General features: G+C 35.9%; 1 protein-coding gene across 1 annotated transcript in view; it reads right to left on the reverse strand.

Annotated features, from left to right (window-relative positions):
• Positions 1-18,715, reverse strand: part of LOC133838887 (transmembrane and coiled-coil domains protein 2) — a 30,607-nt gene that overhangs the window by 1,120 nt on the left and 10,772 nt on the right. The window contains 7 exon segments of the mRNA XM_062270136.1: positions 69-173; positions 245-365; positions 432-931; positions 933-944; positions 1,015-1,079; positions 2,057-2,728; positions 5,240-5,436. Of these exon segments, the coding sequence (XP_062126120.1) occupies positions 69-173; positions 245-365; positions 432-931; positions 933-944; positions 1,015-1,079; positions 2,057-2,728; positions 5,240-5,390 (1,626 nt within the window). The 5' untranslated portion in view covers positions 5,391-5,436.

Raw genomic sequence — 18,715 nt, forward strand, 5'->3', positions numbered from 1 at the left:
TATGTGTGTGTGTGTGTTAGTGTTAGTGGGCAGTTTGCCAAGATTACCAAACGACAACGACAACGAACCTGATGCAATTCCGTCAAGTCATTGATTTGCTCTTCCAAACCCTCGGCACGATAGCGTTCACTTTCGAGTGTCGAGGTCAAATTGTTGAACTCTTTTTGGCCCGTCTGCAACAATAACGAGATATAATTGTAGTGGATAATTATAGATTACAGGGTATACACAATATACGCTTTACCTCTAGACGCTCGATGCGCTCCTTGAGCTTGTCGTTTTCAGCCTTACGCTCGGCCAGTTCGGTCAGCAATGATTTGAGCACAATGTGATATTGGCTGGCGCCTGATTGACTCTTGCCAGAGCTGTCATAAAAAAAGAAGAGTTATTTGTAATGATTTCAGTTATGTGATTGTAACTTTTTTACTTACCCCGCTGGTATGCTTTCGCTGGTTACGCTGCTGCACTCGCTGCCGTTGTCGCTGTTGAATTTCCCAGTGCCGCTGCCTGTTCCGGTGTTGTTATTGTTATTACCACCGCCGGAACCCGTGGAGGTGCCCATGCCGGGCAGCTGTGGCAAACGCTCGTTGTTGCCCACGTTGAGCACATCCGCGTCGCCCGATTGTATGCCCTGCAGCTCGGCCTCGCTCATTTGATTGATATTATCGGCACTGCCAAATTTGTTCTTGATGAGATGCGCAAATTCGCGCGGCTTGGACATAACCGAACCGGAGAATCCCGTGATGCCGTCACGTATGTTGCCGCCCACATTGCGCAGTCCTTGGCCCACGTCGCGCAGCACTTCGCGTGGCTGGCGATGCTGGCTCTTGGTCTGATATTGATGATTCTGCAGATCCTTGGCGCGTTTCGTATAGTTGTCCAACTTTTTCTGTAGCTGTGAAATGCTGTGTGCGCTTTTCTGATTCTTTTTTCTCGAACACCGCCTGAAAGTAGGCAACGAATTTGTTAAATAACTGCGTGTGTGTGTGTTTTGACATCCTTGAGAACACTTACCTTGATGCGCTGCAGTTGCTGTTTGTCGGCGCTGGCTGCGAGTTTCAGATACTCGTTGACATTGTCTTAGAAAAGAGAGGAAAGTCAAAAAATTAGAATCAATTAAAAGTTGACTTACGAAAAATAATTCAATTATAATTTATTTTAAAGCTGTCTTTCCATTAAATAATCTTGCAAATGCACTCACTTAAAAGCTGCATTGATTTCAATTACTTTTCAATCAAATATCTACTTCAATTTGACAGAAATCTTCTCTTATAAAAATATAATTTATGAGAGCGTTTAAAGCTCTTGAATTAAGAAAGATTTCCCAGATTTTATTTAAAATTAAATGTTTATAAATTATTAGTTATATATAAGTTAGATCTGACATAAGAAAAATACAATTTTAATATCCTTCATTCATTGAGCTTCAAATTAAATGTTGCCCCAAAAAGTATGCTGCAAAAATCGATCTTCTAATGAAATAAAAATTTCCCACATTTCACTTTAAATAAAATAAAATGTTAATTATTAGTTATGAGATGAGTTTACTATTTTTGAACTAAAACAAATATCCTAACATAATAATTAGACAATTTTAATATCCATTATTCGTTCGGCCCTAAATTAAATGCTGCCCCAAAAAGTATGCTACAAAAAGTAAATCTTTCTTCTACTGGGATAAAAAAAATATCTCGGCCCTGTCACTTTAAATAAAATGTTTGTAAATTATTAGTTATGTATTAGTTTAATCTTCTTTTAAGTAAAATGGACAATTTGAATCAATTTGAATAACTTCACCTTCGAATTAAATGCTGCCCCAAAAAGTATGCTACAAAAAGTAAATCTTTGTTCTACTGAGAACATATTCAGAGCTCCTAAAAGAACCAAGATTTCTCACATTTTATTTTAAATCAAATGTTTATAAGTTATTAGTTATATATAACTTTGATTTGACATAATAAAAAGACAATTTGAATATCCATCATTCTTTCAGCTTCAAATTAAATGTTGCCCCAAAAAGTATGCTTCGAAAAACGTAAATCGATCTTCTACTCACCATCTCGAGCAGTTTGTTCCTGTCGTATGGACTCCTTGGTGCACTGTATCTTCGTGTTGAGCCGATCGATGGCCTGCACGCTGGAGCTGCGCTCGTGAGTGCGACGATGATGCAGCTTCTTGCTGCTGTCAAACTCATCGGAGACAAACGACGAGTAGTAATCCTCGTTGCCGGACAAACGTGAATCCTCCAGTCCGCTGCCAGTGCCAGCGCTGCCACCGCCACCGCCTCCGCCATCGCCACCGCCACGGACAGCAGCAATGAAGCTGCTGCCCTCGCCTATGAGGCCGCTATAGGCGAGGAGACCGCCTTGATCGGAGCCATGGGTGCGTCGCTGCCGTTCACGACTGCGTCGACGGTGTGTGGGGCTGTGGCTGCGAAAACCTCGCACTGCCACGCCCCCACTGCTGCCCAGACTGCCGGTCACCGTGTTGCCGCCGCTATAGACAGCCGCCTGTGCAGCTGCCACTGTGCTGGACGAGGCCGACGAATTGCTGTTGGCTGTCGTCGACGTTGCCGACGTTGTTCCCGTTCCTGTTGCTGCCGCTGCCGCTGTCGTCGTTGCCGCTGACGTCGAAGTCGTTGCTGCAACGTTTCCTGTGACGGCTGTGGTTGCTACCGCTGACGATGCTGCTGCTGCTGTGGTCGAGTCGCTGCTGCGCTCCCTGGACACTGGCGAATTGTGGCGCATAGAAAGTATTGTTTGTATTTGGCTTTGCCGTATTTCGTATTTCTCTCGTTTCTTTATCAATGGTCAACAATGGTTTGGCGAAAGGCGAAAGCACAGCTGCAGTTGCACAGTTGCAGCTGAACGATAACACAACAGCAACAACACAACAACAACAATCGCATTCACAGTAACAACAATAACAAAGGCGCAAAAAATGAGGAGCCAACGAACGAAATCAAAAAGCAGCAATGTTCAGTTGTGTTGTTGTTGTTGATGTTGTTGTTGATGTTGTTGTTGTGCTTTCGCTGCTAAGCATGTGTGTATGTGTGTGTGTGTGTAAATGACAGTTAGACAGCTGTGCGTCAAACGAGAAAGAGAGAGAGAGAGAAATGTACAGAAAGTGTGAGAAAGCAGCAGCAAATGCCAGCGCGCGTTTTAATAGCGTTTTAAATCGCGACTGCGTTCATGTGGAAGGAAGAACGTAGAAAATGCAAGCAATGCGCAAATGCAGATGTGTTGGTGTATGTCTGTGTGTGTGTGAAGGAATTTCTATTTATACCTACACTGTTGTATGTGGGGTTTATGGGTGGTATACGCAATATTCGAATGTGTACTGTATGTGGAATAGTTGCAGTTGTCGCTCGCGTGCGCGCGTTACAAAGCTGTTTGAAGACACAAAAGAAAACAAAAAAAATAGTGGAAGAGAGAAAGAAAGAAAAACGAAAACAAAACAAAGGGGAATAATCAACACAAATTCATAAAGCAATGCAGAGAGTACAAATAAGCAATGCAGACACACACAAAGCAAAATGTGTAACTACTGCCATAGAAATAGAAATATAAATATAAATTAAAGCAAAACCAACAAGTACATAAAGCTAATAATACAGTTATGGATATAGTTATGGTTATGCTACTACTAAACATACAAAGCATACAATATCACAAGGCAAATAAAACCACACACAAGCACTGTGTTTGCTTTGGCTTGTGGTTTTTGGTCGAAACGAAATGTGCAAAGCAGCTTAACAGTAATGCAGATGCATGGATATGATGCTCGTCTTAGCAGAGATTGTCCATAATTGGCAAATGCAAAGCTTGTTCATGGAAGCTGCTTATAATTCTGATGCTTCTGTTCTCTTCTAGTCAGCAAAATAATTTCTAAAAATACAACTTGTTTGAACAAAACTATCTGCTTACGAAAAGTCATATTGATTTAAGCTTAAAGCACTTTTAGTTTCGGCTATTAAAAGAGTCAACATGACTACTTTGATCTTAACAGAAATTCTGCATTAAAATATTCATTATTTTAAGTTTGAGTTAATTAAAAGTACTTCGAAAAGCGCCTAGAAATATGTTATATGAAAAGTATAATAAACTTAAGCTTTCAACACTTTTTGTTTTGGCTATTAAGAGTCATAAGAATTATTCTATTCCTAACAGATTTATGTTATAGTCTTAGCTAATTTCATCCTAATGAAATTCCATAAATTTAATTCGAAAAACGCCTAGAAATATGCTATATGAAAAGTTAAATCCATTTCGACTTTATGCACTTTTAATTTTGGCTATTTAAAGATTCATAGCGACTGCTCAATTCCCAATAGAAATTCTCTATTTTTTAATTATTTTAAAGCAGCTCAGTTCTTCCAAAAGCGCAAAGAAATATTCTTTATGAAAAGTAAAATCAATTTAAGCTCACATCCTTTTAGTTTCAGCTATTAAAAAACTCATAAAAACTTCGCTATTCCCAACAGGAAATTCTCCATCTCATGTTTATTGATTTTAGCTAATTTCTTCTTAGTGAAACTTTCACGCTTTAACTACGAACTACGAAAAGCGCCTAGAAATATGCTATAATAATTTTATTCCATTTGTATTGACTTCCAGAACACTTTTCTTAAGAAAATATTCAAAAATAAAGAAGCAAAAACTTATTTTTTCACTACATTTAAATCACTTTTAACTTTAGTTAATGCAGCAAAAATAGAATTGAAAATTTCTAGAAATTACAGAATGAACTGCAAGCCTTGGCAAATTTAGTCAGAAACGCTAATAATGCAAAACAGAGTTAATTAAAATGCATTCGTCTAAATGAAATGCACAAAACAAGTTGACTCGAAATTATCAGGAATTGATACGGATTAGGCAAAAAAATAAATGTCAAGCTGTAATCTGTTCGCATTTCACGGGAATTTCCGCATGTTGGTCGCATTTTAGCCGAGTGCTTAATCTATAGATTTGTAGTAGGGAATCATTAGGTGCAGACAAGCGGAAATGCTAAATGCGAATGTATTTCGGTTATCACTCCTGGCAACCAACATCGCAGTGAAGTGATAAGCAGACTACGATGATGATGAGGAGCGTGTCGCATAAATCTAATTATGAGGCAAGTGATTAAAGCATTAGACTACTGCAGGAATATACTACTGACATACTTATAAACAGATTACGGCACAGACTATGATTATCACAATGATTATGATTATGATTATATTTGTATTTCTATTTACTTTGCTCGCTACTTCGGCTGGCGGAAGGTGAACGACTTGTCCTCAAATTGGAGCTGGAACCACGAGACGATCGCAGCTTCTGCAAAGGCTGCAGCGATAAATGATCACGGCACGTGCTTTGACCGCTGGTCAATGTTGTCAACGAATCCATTATTGCATATTGCTGGCAAATATCACAAAGCAGTTGCCTTCAATAGCTGGAAGAAACAAAGAAAGCGATTATTATATTAATTTGAATATATAAATACATATTGTCATTGAGATTGTTGAAAGAAAAACAAAACAGAAATCAGAAATCAGAAACGAACTCTCAGTGAGTCCAGAGTCGAAAGGTGAATCAACTTTTTGCCATGCTGATAATGATAATCCAAATCGCACTCATTCAAAACTATATAAACTGGAACGAAGACAGCTGCTCAACTACTCAGCATGCCATAATCTATCTTTCAATGCGAACGATTATTGTAACATTTTTCAAATACTTTGCATTCTTATGCTAAATTCCTTTTTCGATTTCGTTGCCGCTGGCTGATTGAAAACATATGCCATAAGCAAGAGTGGAAAAACTGTTTGGAATTTACTTTAAACAGCTAAAAAGTTTAGGCAATTTAATTGCTATAAATTATTTATAGATTATGCTCAGTTATCATAAGTTCAGCATAAGAGTTTAGGCAATATGATTACCCAAGTGTTTAAAAGTTTTTCAAAGCTATCAATTATTTATAGATTATTCTTAGATATCGACTCTAATGTCTTGAAATAGCATAGGAGTTTGGGAAAAATCATTAGTCAAGTTTCTATCTTTAGCTATCAAAAGTTCAGCGTTTTAAGAACCTTTTTAAGAACTATCAATTATTTATAGATTACTCTTGGTTATCAAAATTTCTGTCTTTAAATAGCGTAAGAGTTTAGGTAAGTTTCTCATAACTATTAATTATTTATAGAATATTATTAGATAACAGAAATATCATAAGAGTTTAGGCAACAAATTTAGTTCCTTGGTTTATTGTATTTTTAAAATAGTTAATAGTTATAGTTAGATCAGTGTATTCAAAACCTTTTCATAACTATTAATTATTTATAGATTACTCTTGCTTATCAAAAGCTCTTTTAAATAATGATATAATTAAACGTTGACTATCTAAATTTCATATCTCGAGTAGTAATCAAAGTCTTCAAAATAATAATAAAAATTAATCAATTCATGTGCTGATAATTATAAACTTTTATGTGCTATCAAAGCTTCCATTTAATAGTCGTCGTAATGCTGACACGCTGTAATTACCTCGCAATCTAAATTGACTGTCAAATTCAAAAGAATAGCTATAACATTTATTACTGTTTTATACCCAATAATTAGTATCTAAAATTTGTGCTTGCTTTACAATCGAACGGAGTCCACGAAAGATTATAAATAGTATTGTTTGTTTATCGAAACTTTTTGTGTTTCATTTACTATCAAACTTCCCCTTGAACTATTTATGGAGCACACCTCGCAGCAGGTAATGCACTTGTATACACATATAACATTCTGTGTATATATAGAGAGAAAGAAATGAGTAAGACAACTCGATCAATACTTCCTCAATTGGCTGTCGTTAGCTGACGTTAAAAAATTCACTCAAGTGGCGAGGCCTCCGTTTCCTCCCTCCACTTTTACTTCCCCTCCTCCTGCTCCCAGTTGTATATACAATGTGTGTTCTATACACAACAATCTATATTGTAGTTGGGATAGGAGTGCGTGTGTACTCAATGCACCTGATAAGGACGATAATGTGACTACATTCAGAGCCCTATATAGATCGCACCTCCATTTGTTGTGCATCGCATGCCGATGCCATGATGAGGATAGGCTTCGATTCGATTCGACTTGAATGCGATTCGATGTGATGATGGCATACAAAGATAACAATTGTTTATTTTTTGACTATAAATATTTATATGCAAACTCTGTTGCTATTCACGCGCCAGCATTCTGCCTCTCTATCTCTTTCTCTGTCTCTTTCTACACATGTTGCGGTTCCCAAAATTAAATTTTTTGTCGGCAATTGCACGAGTGGAACTGAGTGGGCGGCGGAGGGTCTATAACAATGCCTTGGCAACCAATTTTCATTTTAAATAAAGCCTGAAAGTGCGACTATAATCCCGACAAAAGCATTTGCCACCCACTTCTCTTTTAGACACAATATAATAATAGTAGAAGGAAGGTGTAGTAGTAGTTGTAGTTTTCCGCATCATTACTAATTCATTGCTTTGAGATTCAGCACATTATAATTTCAACTATGCTAGTTTGAAGGTCAAGTATTTTTAATGAAAAGAACACTTAAGAGGAGTGTGCTCGACAGTAAGATTATGTAGGAAATAATACTAAAACTAACGTTGATACTAATGCTGACACTAATACTAATGCTGATACTAATGCTGACACTAATACTAATACTAATACTAATACTAAAACTAAAACTAAAACTAAAACTAAAACTAAAACTAAAACTAATACTAATACTAATACTAATACTAATACTAATACTAATACTAATACTAATACTAATACTAATACTAATACTAATACTAATATTAATATTAATATTAATATTAATACTAATACTAATACTAATACTAATACTAATACTAATACTAATACTAATACTAATACTAATACTAATACTATATACTAATACTAATACTAATACTAATACTAATACTAATACTAATACTAATACTAATACTAATACTAATACTAATACTAATACTAATACTAATACTAATACTAATACTAATACTAATACTAATACTAATACTAATACTAATACTAATACTAATACTAATACTAATACTAATACTAATACTAATACTAATACTAATACTAATACTAATACTAATACTAATACTAATACTAATACTAATACTAATACTAATACTAATACTAATAAATACTAATACTAATACTAATACTAATACTAATACTAATACTAATACTAATACTAATACTAATACTAATACTAATACTAATACTAATACTAATACTAATACTAATACTAATACTAATACTAATACTAATACTAATACTAATACTAATACTAATACTAATACTAATACTAATACTAATACTAATACTAATACTAATACTAATACTAATACTAATACTAATACTAATACTAATACTAATACTAATACTAATACTAATACTAATACAAAATCATTTTAAGCCTTAAAGTCTGCTACTACTCAATTATACTACTGCTTATAAAAGTTCCCTTTTACGTTACCCAAAGTCGAACGACTTTTAAAATTCATTTTCTCCCACCTTAAAAATTTTAACGTCACTTTCTTCGCCCATTCATAAACTAATTTTAAGTACTTTTCCTTAGGCCTACCCCAGGCACAAAACTCAAGTCGTTGGCCCGTTAAATGCTGCCTGTTTTCACATTGTTTTTTTGGGTAATTTTTCATTTCAAGCGACAAATCCCTTTAAGCTCTTACGAACTCAACACACGCTCATTTCAATGGTTGGAAATTTCTCGTTGTTGCTCGCTGCTCGTTGCTGCAACCTCAATGCTCATCTGCAGTTGACTGCGCCCCACAATGTTGGGGCATGATGTGCATGTGTTGTGTTGTGTGCTGTTGATGGGGCCAAAGTTTCACCTGTCTCACTCTCCCGCTATCTCTTGCTTCCTCGTCAGCATTTTTCTTTGTGCTGTAAATTTTAATCATCGCATTTTGTAACCTTTTTTTCAGTTTTTTATTATTTTATGTTATTTGTAATGTTTTATGCTGCTTTGTTGTTCGCGTTTGTTATTCACCTCTCGCCTCATTCGCTTTCTTCGCTTGTTTAAACAACAAGAGAAAAAGTATCTGTTACATTGTGATGTGTTTGTGTATCAAAATTCATGCCCAGGGTTATTGCACTCGCTGTTAAGACGAAGCGACGTAGCACGCGCTACTTTGTCTCTAGGGGGAGGAAGGTGCTACTATCGTGATAAGAAGACCTTGGCGAGGTTGCCTAGTTTACTCAGCGATATTTCAGCATGATTAGCACAAGTGCAAATGAACTCGTTGTTCTCTTCGTATCAGTAGGAATAACGCACAGTTTTTCTCTTTACATATAGTATGTACATTACTTCCGTTGCAAGTCTGAGTCTGAGTCTGAGAATATCTTCTTTGTTTATCATTACGAGAAAAAGCCAAAGTTCAACGACGATAATTCCAAGCCACTTGTAAAGTACATTTATATACATGTTGATTCGCATTTATTAGATTCAATTATGCGCTGTCACAGTCATTTGCTAATGAGTTGCGCAACATCGCCAGCGACGTCGTCGTCGTTATCTTAGGGAGACTCAAGACCAAAACATCAGGTTGCTATTTGTTATTCTGGTTTTTTATATTCTCTTTACTCTTTCAGTTACATACATTTTGCGAAGGTCGTGCGACTGGCGTCGCTTCGACTGCGGCTGGTTTATAAATACAAAGAACCGCACTAGTAAATTATAAGTAATGCATACATACATAATACATTTCTCTCCCATTTGATCTATCATTAGAATTACAATGTGGTAATGTGCGCAGTAGACGACTGACTGACTTATTGACTTACTGACTGACCAGTCACTTTTATGTCGTCGTCGTCGTCTCAGACTGGTTAAGGCGAGCCAGCACCCACAGCTGTTGAATATTTATTGGTCTAGCTAGCAAATGAAAGCACTTTAAGTTGGACTGTCGACTTTTCTATTTAAGCTCAGCTGTCAAGCTCTTAATTCTTTACAATTCACTATAGTCTTTAGACAATCTCACACAGCAAATTAAGTTGAGAGAGATTAGCTTGAATTTCCCAATAAATTCCTTAAATAATTGCGCTTAGATAATGAAATATTATAGCAAATATATATAAAAGTCTTGTCTTTTAAATTCATCACAATTGATAGACTTATTAAGCGGCATTAGCTTGAATTTCCCAATAAATTTGAATATGAAATATTATTGTAAATATATATAAAAGTCTTTTCTTTTAAATTCATCACACTCTTAGTAAATCACACAGCAAATTAAATTGATTCTTATCAAGAGAGATTAGCTTCATTATTAAGAGGAATTTGCAACTAAATGCATTGAATAATTGCGCATAAAAATAATAAAATATTATTATAAAGTATTATACATACATATATATAACATTCTTATCTTTTAAATTCATTAAACTCTTTAGAAAATCACAATTTAAATTGATAAACTCATCAATACTAATGAGCTTGAATTTACCAATAAAATTCCTTTAAAAGTTGTGCATAGAAATAATGAAATATCATTATTTACATATATACAAATCGTTTCTTTTAAATTCATGATGATTCTTAATAATAATGAAAACTCATTATATAGAAAATTCTTAGAAAATCTCACTCATCAAATTAATAGACTCATCAAGAATGATTAGCTTGACTTCAAAAAGGGAATTTGCAATTAAATTCCTTAAATAGTTGTGCATAAAAATAATGAAATATTATTATAAAGTGTCTAATATACGTATATGCATTTCTATATTTATGAAATTCCTTGTCAAAATTCATTCATTCATTGTCTAATACAGAACATTAAAATGCAATACAACAATTCATCATTCCTTTTTGGAGAAGTGCTGCAAATCAGATTTTTATTATTAAATTATATTATATTATATTATATACTTTTAAATAAATTCAAAATCATTTACCCAGTTTCGACTACCATTAAGAAAATATAATCAAGCAGCAGGCATCATAAAGATAACCACGAAACTAGAAAGTTCTTTTTGAAGTGAAATTCACTTTTTCTAAACTTTATACAGCACGCATTGAGAAAGTAGATAAATTGCGTTAAATCTCTTATACTCGTATGTTATGGTCAGTTGCTGCTTGAAAAGTTAATGAAGTTTTGTTTTTACTTTTCTTATTTTGTAGTTTTTATGTACTTTGTTCGATTTGCCATGAGGTAAAAGTGGAGAGACTTCATTAAAAATACATCATTAATGCAAGCGCTTATGTAAAAAGCTAAAAGCAAATGGAATCTTGGGTGTTTAACTCAAGTTAGCTAGGTCAGGCTTTTAAGCCAAGCCAAGTCAAGCAATGAACTTGTAGTTAACGCACTCTCAGATTCGCTTGGCCAGCAGCTTTTACCTCCCTCCACCAAGTCTTGCGTCTTCTTCTATTATGCAAAAAAAAAATTTGCAAACTTTGCTCAACAAAAGTTCAAGTTGACGCCACAATTGTTGTTAATGTCGGTTGTCGTTGTTGTGGTTGTCGCTGTTTTGGTTGTTACCTCAGACCGAGCAGTAAATGACTTTTGTGTTGTGTGTTTATTGTTGCAGGTGTTTAAAATGGCAGCAAAGTGTTGAACGCCAAGTCAAAGCAACAGACGCAATGACAACAAGACATACGACAGTGTAAGAGGAGGAGAGAGATAGATATGTAGAGGCATAAAAAAGAAGAAAAATAGAGGCGGCAACAACGTTAATTTATATTGTGCTTTGCCCCTGTCGACTCTGTTCTCAATTTACCCTACAAACAAAGTCCCAGCTGCAGGGTATGCTGAACTAAGTTCTTGGCAAACTCGTGATGCGAACTCCACGAAAATTATCAAGTAAATAAAAAGCAGACGTTGAGGACGTTTACGCAGTTTTATTAACCACAAATAAAAAAAAGAGTGTTAATTATTTGAGACTTTCATTTGCTTTGCAATTGACGCACCACCAAAATTTGCATATTTTGCTAAGCAATTTTAAGAGATTGCGAAATTTGCTTAAAATCAATATTATAGTATTCAAATAAAACGTAGTTTTAAATAAATCTAAGCTGTATATTCTTAGAATACTCCACATAATATAAAGTAGAATATAATAAGTGAAGTGAAGTTTACACTGTTGCCAAACTTCACACATAGCTTTGCTGCATAATCTGACAAATTCTCCACAATATTGAATAGAATATAACAGTTTAAATGAAGTTTCGACTAACTAAGCTTGGATAAGCTCAATATAACAACTTAATACAATTTAAATCAAAAGTCTTCCAGGGTATTTGTTAGTTACCCCACTTCAATTGCTTCCTCCTCAACACTTTTCGAGGGGTTCTCGGTGTAAAGGGCGACCACTTGCAGGTGTCTCGTTTGTCAGTGATTCACGCCGAGGGGAGGCCACAAAACCCAAATTGCGCAACCATTCGTTGTTGGTCAAGATAAGCACTTGAAGCTGTCAGAATTGACGACGATCGAATGAATATACCTTCGTCTTAATGTTTATCGAAAGTGGGGGAGAAACCTTATAGCTGTATCTATAAAAGATACCACAGCTTGCTTTATTTATGTTTTTCGGTTTGCGAATATTTCACTTGATGGGCGTGCAATTGTTTTTTAATTACAATGACTGCTTGCTTATCAGTCGAAGATAAAGAAAACCTAATTAGCGTGTTACACGCGGCGAATACGTTATTTTTCATTGAGTTGTTGCAATGCGTTTGTTTACGTTTTACGTTCTACGTTCTAATGGCACTCGAATGACAGCAATTTACGCGTAATTCTGCCATAAATAGCTACTTATTCATTCTAGATATGCGATATCTAATGCACTTGAGGAAGATCTGAAGAAAAAGACACGTACTTCTCGAATGAATCACTTGGATAAATGAAACGTAACTTCGCAGATCGATTTGAATGTAAATAATATATTTCGATGGCAGTCAAACTAGCTGCGGAACTTTGTGCCAATGAATTTCAGGCCAGAATAAATAATTGTCAGATCAGTTAGCATCGAATTTCATGGAAAAAAACAACACCGAACCAAAGTGAGTTTGCAGTTTTCCGCTTAAGTCGTTAGCATTTTGCGTCCGCAGGCATGACAGGTAAAAAATGTAATTTAAATGTGAGATGCTAGTTTCGAGATTGAAGAAAATGTTTTGCAAATGGAAAATTTTCACAACAGGTAGGAGATAAATACCCAAAAGAATCATAAAAGGCCTAATGACACACTGAAAGAAAATAAACAAGAGAGAGAGAGAATGAGAGAGAGCGATTTGACGATATCTAAACTTGTTGATAAGTCGGGTAATATAAGATTAAACTGTCGACTCACGCATGAGTAAGCTCTGAGCGTAGTGGATATAAATTAAATATAATTTTTATAGGTATGTATATGATTAATATTATATGACGCCAACAACCCGTTTGAAAACTAAATACAAACACAAGCTTATCACATTTCACCGTCAAATCGCGCACCTGGACAACACATCTGACCTCAAGTTGTGAGTTTCTTATCTCCAACGCCCACCTGACACACAATCGACACACAGGTGGCTTTAGCTTAGGAGAGGAAAGGAACCGATTATTCCCTTTCAATTGCCATGAAACACATTTCATTCATTTGATTACGAATTTGCAATTGTTCCGACGTTTCGTGTCTCATTCACTCACAACGTGATATCGTGTTTCGGTTCTCGATTATGATTAACCCACAGCGTCTCCCCTTCCTTATTTGTCATATATATATATATTTATTTATTTATGCTACGCCATTTAAAACAAAACAAAGCAAAACCAACACAAAACACTTCCTGTAAGCTGCCACTCGAACAAACGAAAGCAATTCCCCCGGGGCGATTAGCATGCGACAACTTCTAGGGGCATTTTGTCAAGCTCCGAGTTGCTTCTTCCCTCTTCCCCTCTTTGAGATAGCTTCGCTTTGCTTTAACTCTGCTTTGCTTTGCTTTAGTCAAGTAGATACCACGCTGTGTGACCACGCAGTATGCTTAATCGAGGGCGGTTATATGAACACAGACAGAAATATGACGTACTCAAAACTGGAATACAAATCTTGAGCTGCGATGCTAACAAGATTTCAATCTATGAAAACTTTATAAAGCAAGATGTTCATCTGGAAAATTTCGAGTTGCGATCCTAACTAAAAATTCTTTAAACAAGACTTCAATCTAAGTAAACATGTTAAAGCTAAATGTCAATTTGGAATCATCTTATCTTAATGACGTATTCATAACTGGAATACAAATCTTGAGCTGCGATGCTAACAAGATTTCAATCTATGAAAACTTTATAAAGCAAGATGTCAATCTGGAATCATTTTATCGCAATGACGTATTCATAACTAGAATACAAATCCTGAGTTGCGATCCTGACAAGAATTTCTTTAAACAAGATTTTAATCTAAGTAAAAGCTAGATGTCAATCTGGAATAATCTTATAGTAATGACATACTTAAAACTAGAATAAAAATCCTGAGATGCTATCCTAACAAGAAACAAGATTTCATTCTAAGAAAAAAGTTTTAAAAGTAAGATGTCAATCTGGGATTATCTTATTGAGATTCAGAAATCGTGTTTATGAAACAAGTTTTTTTCGATTAACAAAATCATGTTCGGAAATTTCTCAAATCAATCTTTATTAAAGAATGTTTGATCTTCATTTGAGATATTTTGTTCAGGTTTTAAGATCAAAAATGATATAATTGTAGTAGGACGTGTGCCTACACACACATATATATTAACGTGACGCTCTCTCGGCTATCCGAACTCTCTCTCGATATTGGCTCTCTTTATCTTTTCTCTCATTTCACATTTCTATGTTATACATAATTAAGCTATACGGTCAGTCTTGATCGAGCAGCAGAATAAATCAGACGCTAAGCTGCAATTCGTGTTTTATTAAGTGTGTACAACTACCACAATTTCAGAAGTGGATCGGCCAAAAAAAAAATGAACACGCCTACATTTAAGAAGTACACTACGGCACAACTGAAGAAGTGGTTGACGGCGCTGGGTTTGCCCACGACAGGCAGTAAGGCAGAGTTGATATCGCGATTGCTCGACGCCTCACCGGAGATGTTAGATGAGGTGCCAGCGGGAAGCGACGATTTTTTAAGCGTTGCAAGTGTTCTGTCTGGCCAGGAAAGTGGATCGTCCGACAACAATGAGCGTCATGATCAGACTCAAAATGTTCCCGAAAATTCTGACCTAGAGAGAGTATTCGCCAGGATTTGCTAAACACTATTCAAAAGCTGCAAGAAGAATTACGTTTAGTCAAAGAGGAATTGCGAAATTCCCAGAACAACGCAGCTGCACATCAGATGTCTACAACAGAAATAGACAACAACAACAACGACAGCAACGGATCGACACAAACAACAACGGCGCCACACAGTTTGTGCGCGCAGCTGCACAGCAGTCGGCGCCAGTAGTCGCGAATTTCGGCGACAGCAACAACAAGAACAACAGTAACGGATCGACACATACAACAACGACGCCACACACGTACTCGGTTTGTGCACAGCTGCGCAACGGTCGGCGTCAGAAATCGCAAAGTTAGGCGACAACAACAAAAACAGCGATTCTGTATATCAAGCTATGGGCAGCACTGAAAACGTAACGGGCAGTGCTGGAGAAGAAAAATGAGCTAAACGAAATAAGAAGTGGATCAGCTGTCTCGCTCGCACTCGCAAAGGAAGTTACGTTGGAGTTCGAAGGGAAATCATGTGCGCGCATTTGGGTAAGCCAACTCAAAAGCGTTGCAGCCATGTGTAAGCTTGATGAGGAGTCGCTTCGTATGCTATTAGCCATGAAATTAAAAGGAAATGCTCAGCACTGGCTTCATGCAAGTTCAACTCGCTTGCGTGAACCTTTTCACAAGCAACGAAAGTGGCAACAAAATGAGCGTTTTGCAATGTACTTCGAGGAGAAGATCGCCTTATCACAATCCATTACACTGGACAACGATGAGCTTTTGGAACACATTATCGAAGGTATACCGGAGCTGAACTTACGCAACCAGGCGCGCATTCAGAGATTTGGAGATCCAGAGCAGATGCTACAAGCTTTTGCACACATATGTCTTCCGAAATACGATGCGATAGAGGGTACTAAGATGACGGCGGAGAACAACGACAAGTGATGCCACAACTGTTAGGAACATAGATTATTAGGCAACAAATGTTAGGAACACAGATTGTTGGGCAACAACTGTTAGGGACATCAACTGTTAGGGACATCAACTGTTAGGCAACAACTGTTAGGAACATAGATTATTAGGCAACATCTGTTAGGAGCACAGACTGTTAACGATAACAGAACGAATAATGAAAACAAACTGTTAGGAAATATTTATGCTAAACCGCAACTGTTACGAGATTGTTATGCTAAATCACAACTATTAGAAGATGAATTTATTAAGGGCGATAGATTAAATGAAAAAAAAAACTTTTATGGAATTATTAGAAGAAAATAATTAAGAACAACAAAGATTTATCAAATTAGTAAACTCAGCTTCTACTTCCATGTTTACATGGAAGAAACTTTTCAATGATTTAATCAGGCAAGAATTAAATAATAAGTAAAAATGTATAAAAATGTTTTACTGTACAAAATAGTAGTAAATGTAGCAAATAAGATTTATTTATATTTATATAGACATAAGACTAAAAATAATTATTCTTTGTAAAGTCAAGATCAGGAGATCTAGTTCGCAGGATGGCCGAGTTGTAGTAGGACGTGTGCCTACACACACATATATATTAACGTGACTCTCTCGGCTATCCGAACTCTCTCTCGATATTGGCTCTCTTTATCTTTTCTCTCATTTCACATTTCTATGTTATACATAATTAAGCTATACGGTCAGTCTTGATCGAGCAGCAGAATAAATCAGACGCTAAGCTGCAATTCGTGTTTTATTAAGTGTGTACAACTACCACATAATATTACATAAAATTTCTTACATATTTTACAAAATTTAAATAGAATGTTTTATCTTCTTTTAAGATTCTGGATTGAATTGTATTATATTTGCAATCTAAAATAAGAATATTTGTTTGAACTTCAAGAATTGCCAATATATGTTAGAATTATTCAAGAATTTTGGTCTTGATTTAGAATTTATCTGCTGTCTTCAATTTAGACATAATTTCAGCATGATTTTAGGTTGTTTTTTTCCTTGATTTTCACACTTTTTCTGCATATTATCGCTTGCTGTCACTTTAGCCAGCTCCCACTGTACTGTGACTTGACACTTCCTGCTGCCAACTCCTCATTGTTATAGGCCAGATACCAATCAGTTTGTTTGGCAACCCTCGTGGCGTGGCGTGGCCCAAAAACCGGACCAAGCCAAGCCAGCCAACTATGGCAATTACCTTTTCTGACAGTTATTCAATATAGTTTGTTTTGTGTGTGTGTGTGTTCTGACTAGCTCTTTTAACCGGTTACCGGTTCAGAGTTGTGTTTGGTCTATTAGCGCAATTGGTTTGTGCCACATTCTTGAAAAAAAGCGCCAGCTGCCAGCTCTTCATCGAATGATGCTGCACTTTTCCACAAAACTTTGTCTTTGGCACGTTTTTGTGCTTTTTGTTTATGACCAACAGCAGCAATACCTCAGACCATTGGCCAGTCGAGTTGTTATGACCATGTGGGTGTTGTTGTTGTTGTTCGTATCTGCTGTTATAAATCAACGTTGAAGTACGTGAAGCCTTGACCTCAGCAGCCTCAGCCTCTCTGCTCTACGTGTTCATGTTGCTGTGTTTGTGTAGGTTCACTGTTTGCTTAAGCGTTACAAGAGCTGTACTACATCGAACCATGTTGTTGACGATTTGAATATCGCTTCCAGCTCTCACCTACACAGAACACGATATGGTCAAAACAAAAATCTAAACTTCGTGTGGGTCTCGTTGTTGCAAAAACAAAAAAAAAGAAAGATTCAGTCGAGTGTGTTCGACTGTGTGCTACCCGTTCTCAAAATGTGGTATTACTGAAATACCAAAATGTATGTTTGGTAAATTGATATAAATATTATAGTTTAATTTCAAAGACGGTAACTCTGAAATTTATATGCACAGAAATATACCAAAATAATATACCGACACATTACTGAAATATACCGAAATGTATATTTGGTATATTGATAAACCTGTCAAATAAAAACTATAGCTCTAAAGTCCCTAAGTTTCTATCGCTCATACGAACTTATATATACCAAATTAATATACCGACAAATTTATGCAATATATCGAAATGCATATTTGGTATATTGAAATACCAAGTACTGTCAAATAAAAATGAATGCTATATTTCTTAAAGTGTCTGAGGTTTAGTCATTCATACGGATTCATTATTCATTCTCGGTTGTTGACGCTGATCTAGAATAATATATAAATTCTTTATAGGGTCAGAGAAGGTTCCATTTGCCTGTTACATAAATTACCCTTTAACTCTGTGAGTAGCGGGTATAAAAAACTCCATCTGGATGATGACAATCAAATTCAACTAGTTTATTACGATGCCCACAAATTAGTTGAGTAGCTTTTTAGGCACTAAAAACAGGCATTTATGATTCACTGAGATGTGCTTTCAAAAGTCAAAGCCATTTCACATTATACTGCCTGCAATTAGTTTGCTGCTTGAGCGACTTTTTAGCACCCAGTTTGAAAGTCTACTTAAACTGACTGAACTA

Source organism: Drosophila sulfurigaster, chromosome 2R, assembly GCF_023558435.1.
Source record: "Drosophila sulfurigaster albostrigata strain 15112-1811.04 chromosome 2R, ASM2355843v2, whole genome shotgun sequence".
In the NCBI taxonomy this organism is placed as follows: domain Eukaryota; kingdom Metazoa; phylum Arthropoda; class Insecta; order Diptera; family Drosophilidae; genus Drosophila; species Drosophila sulfurigaster.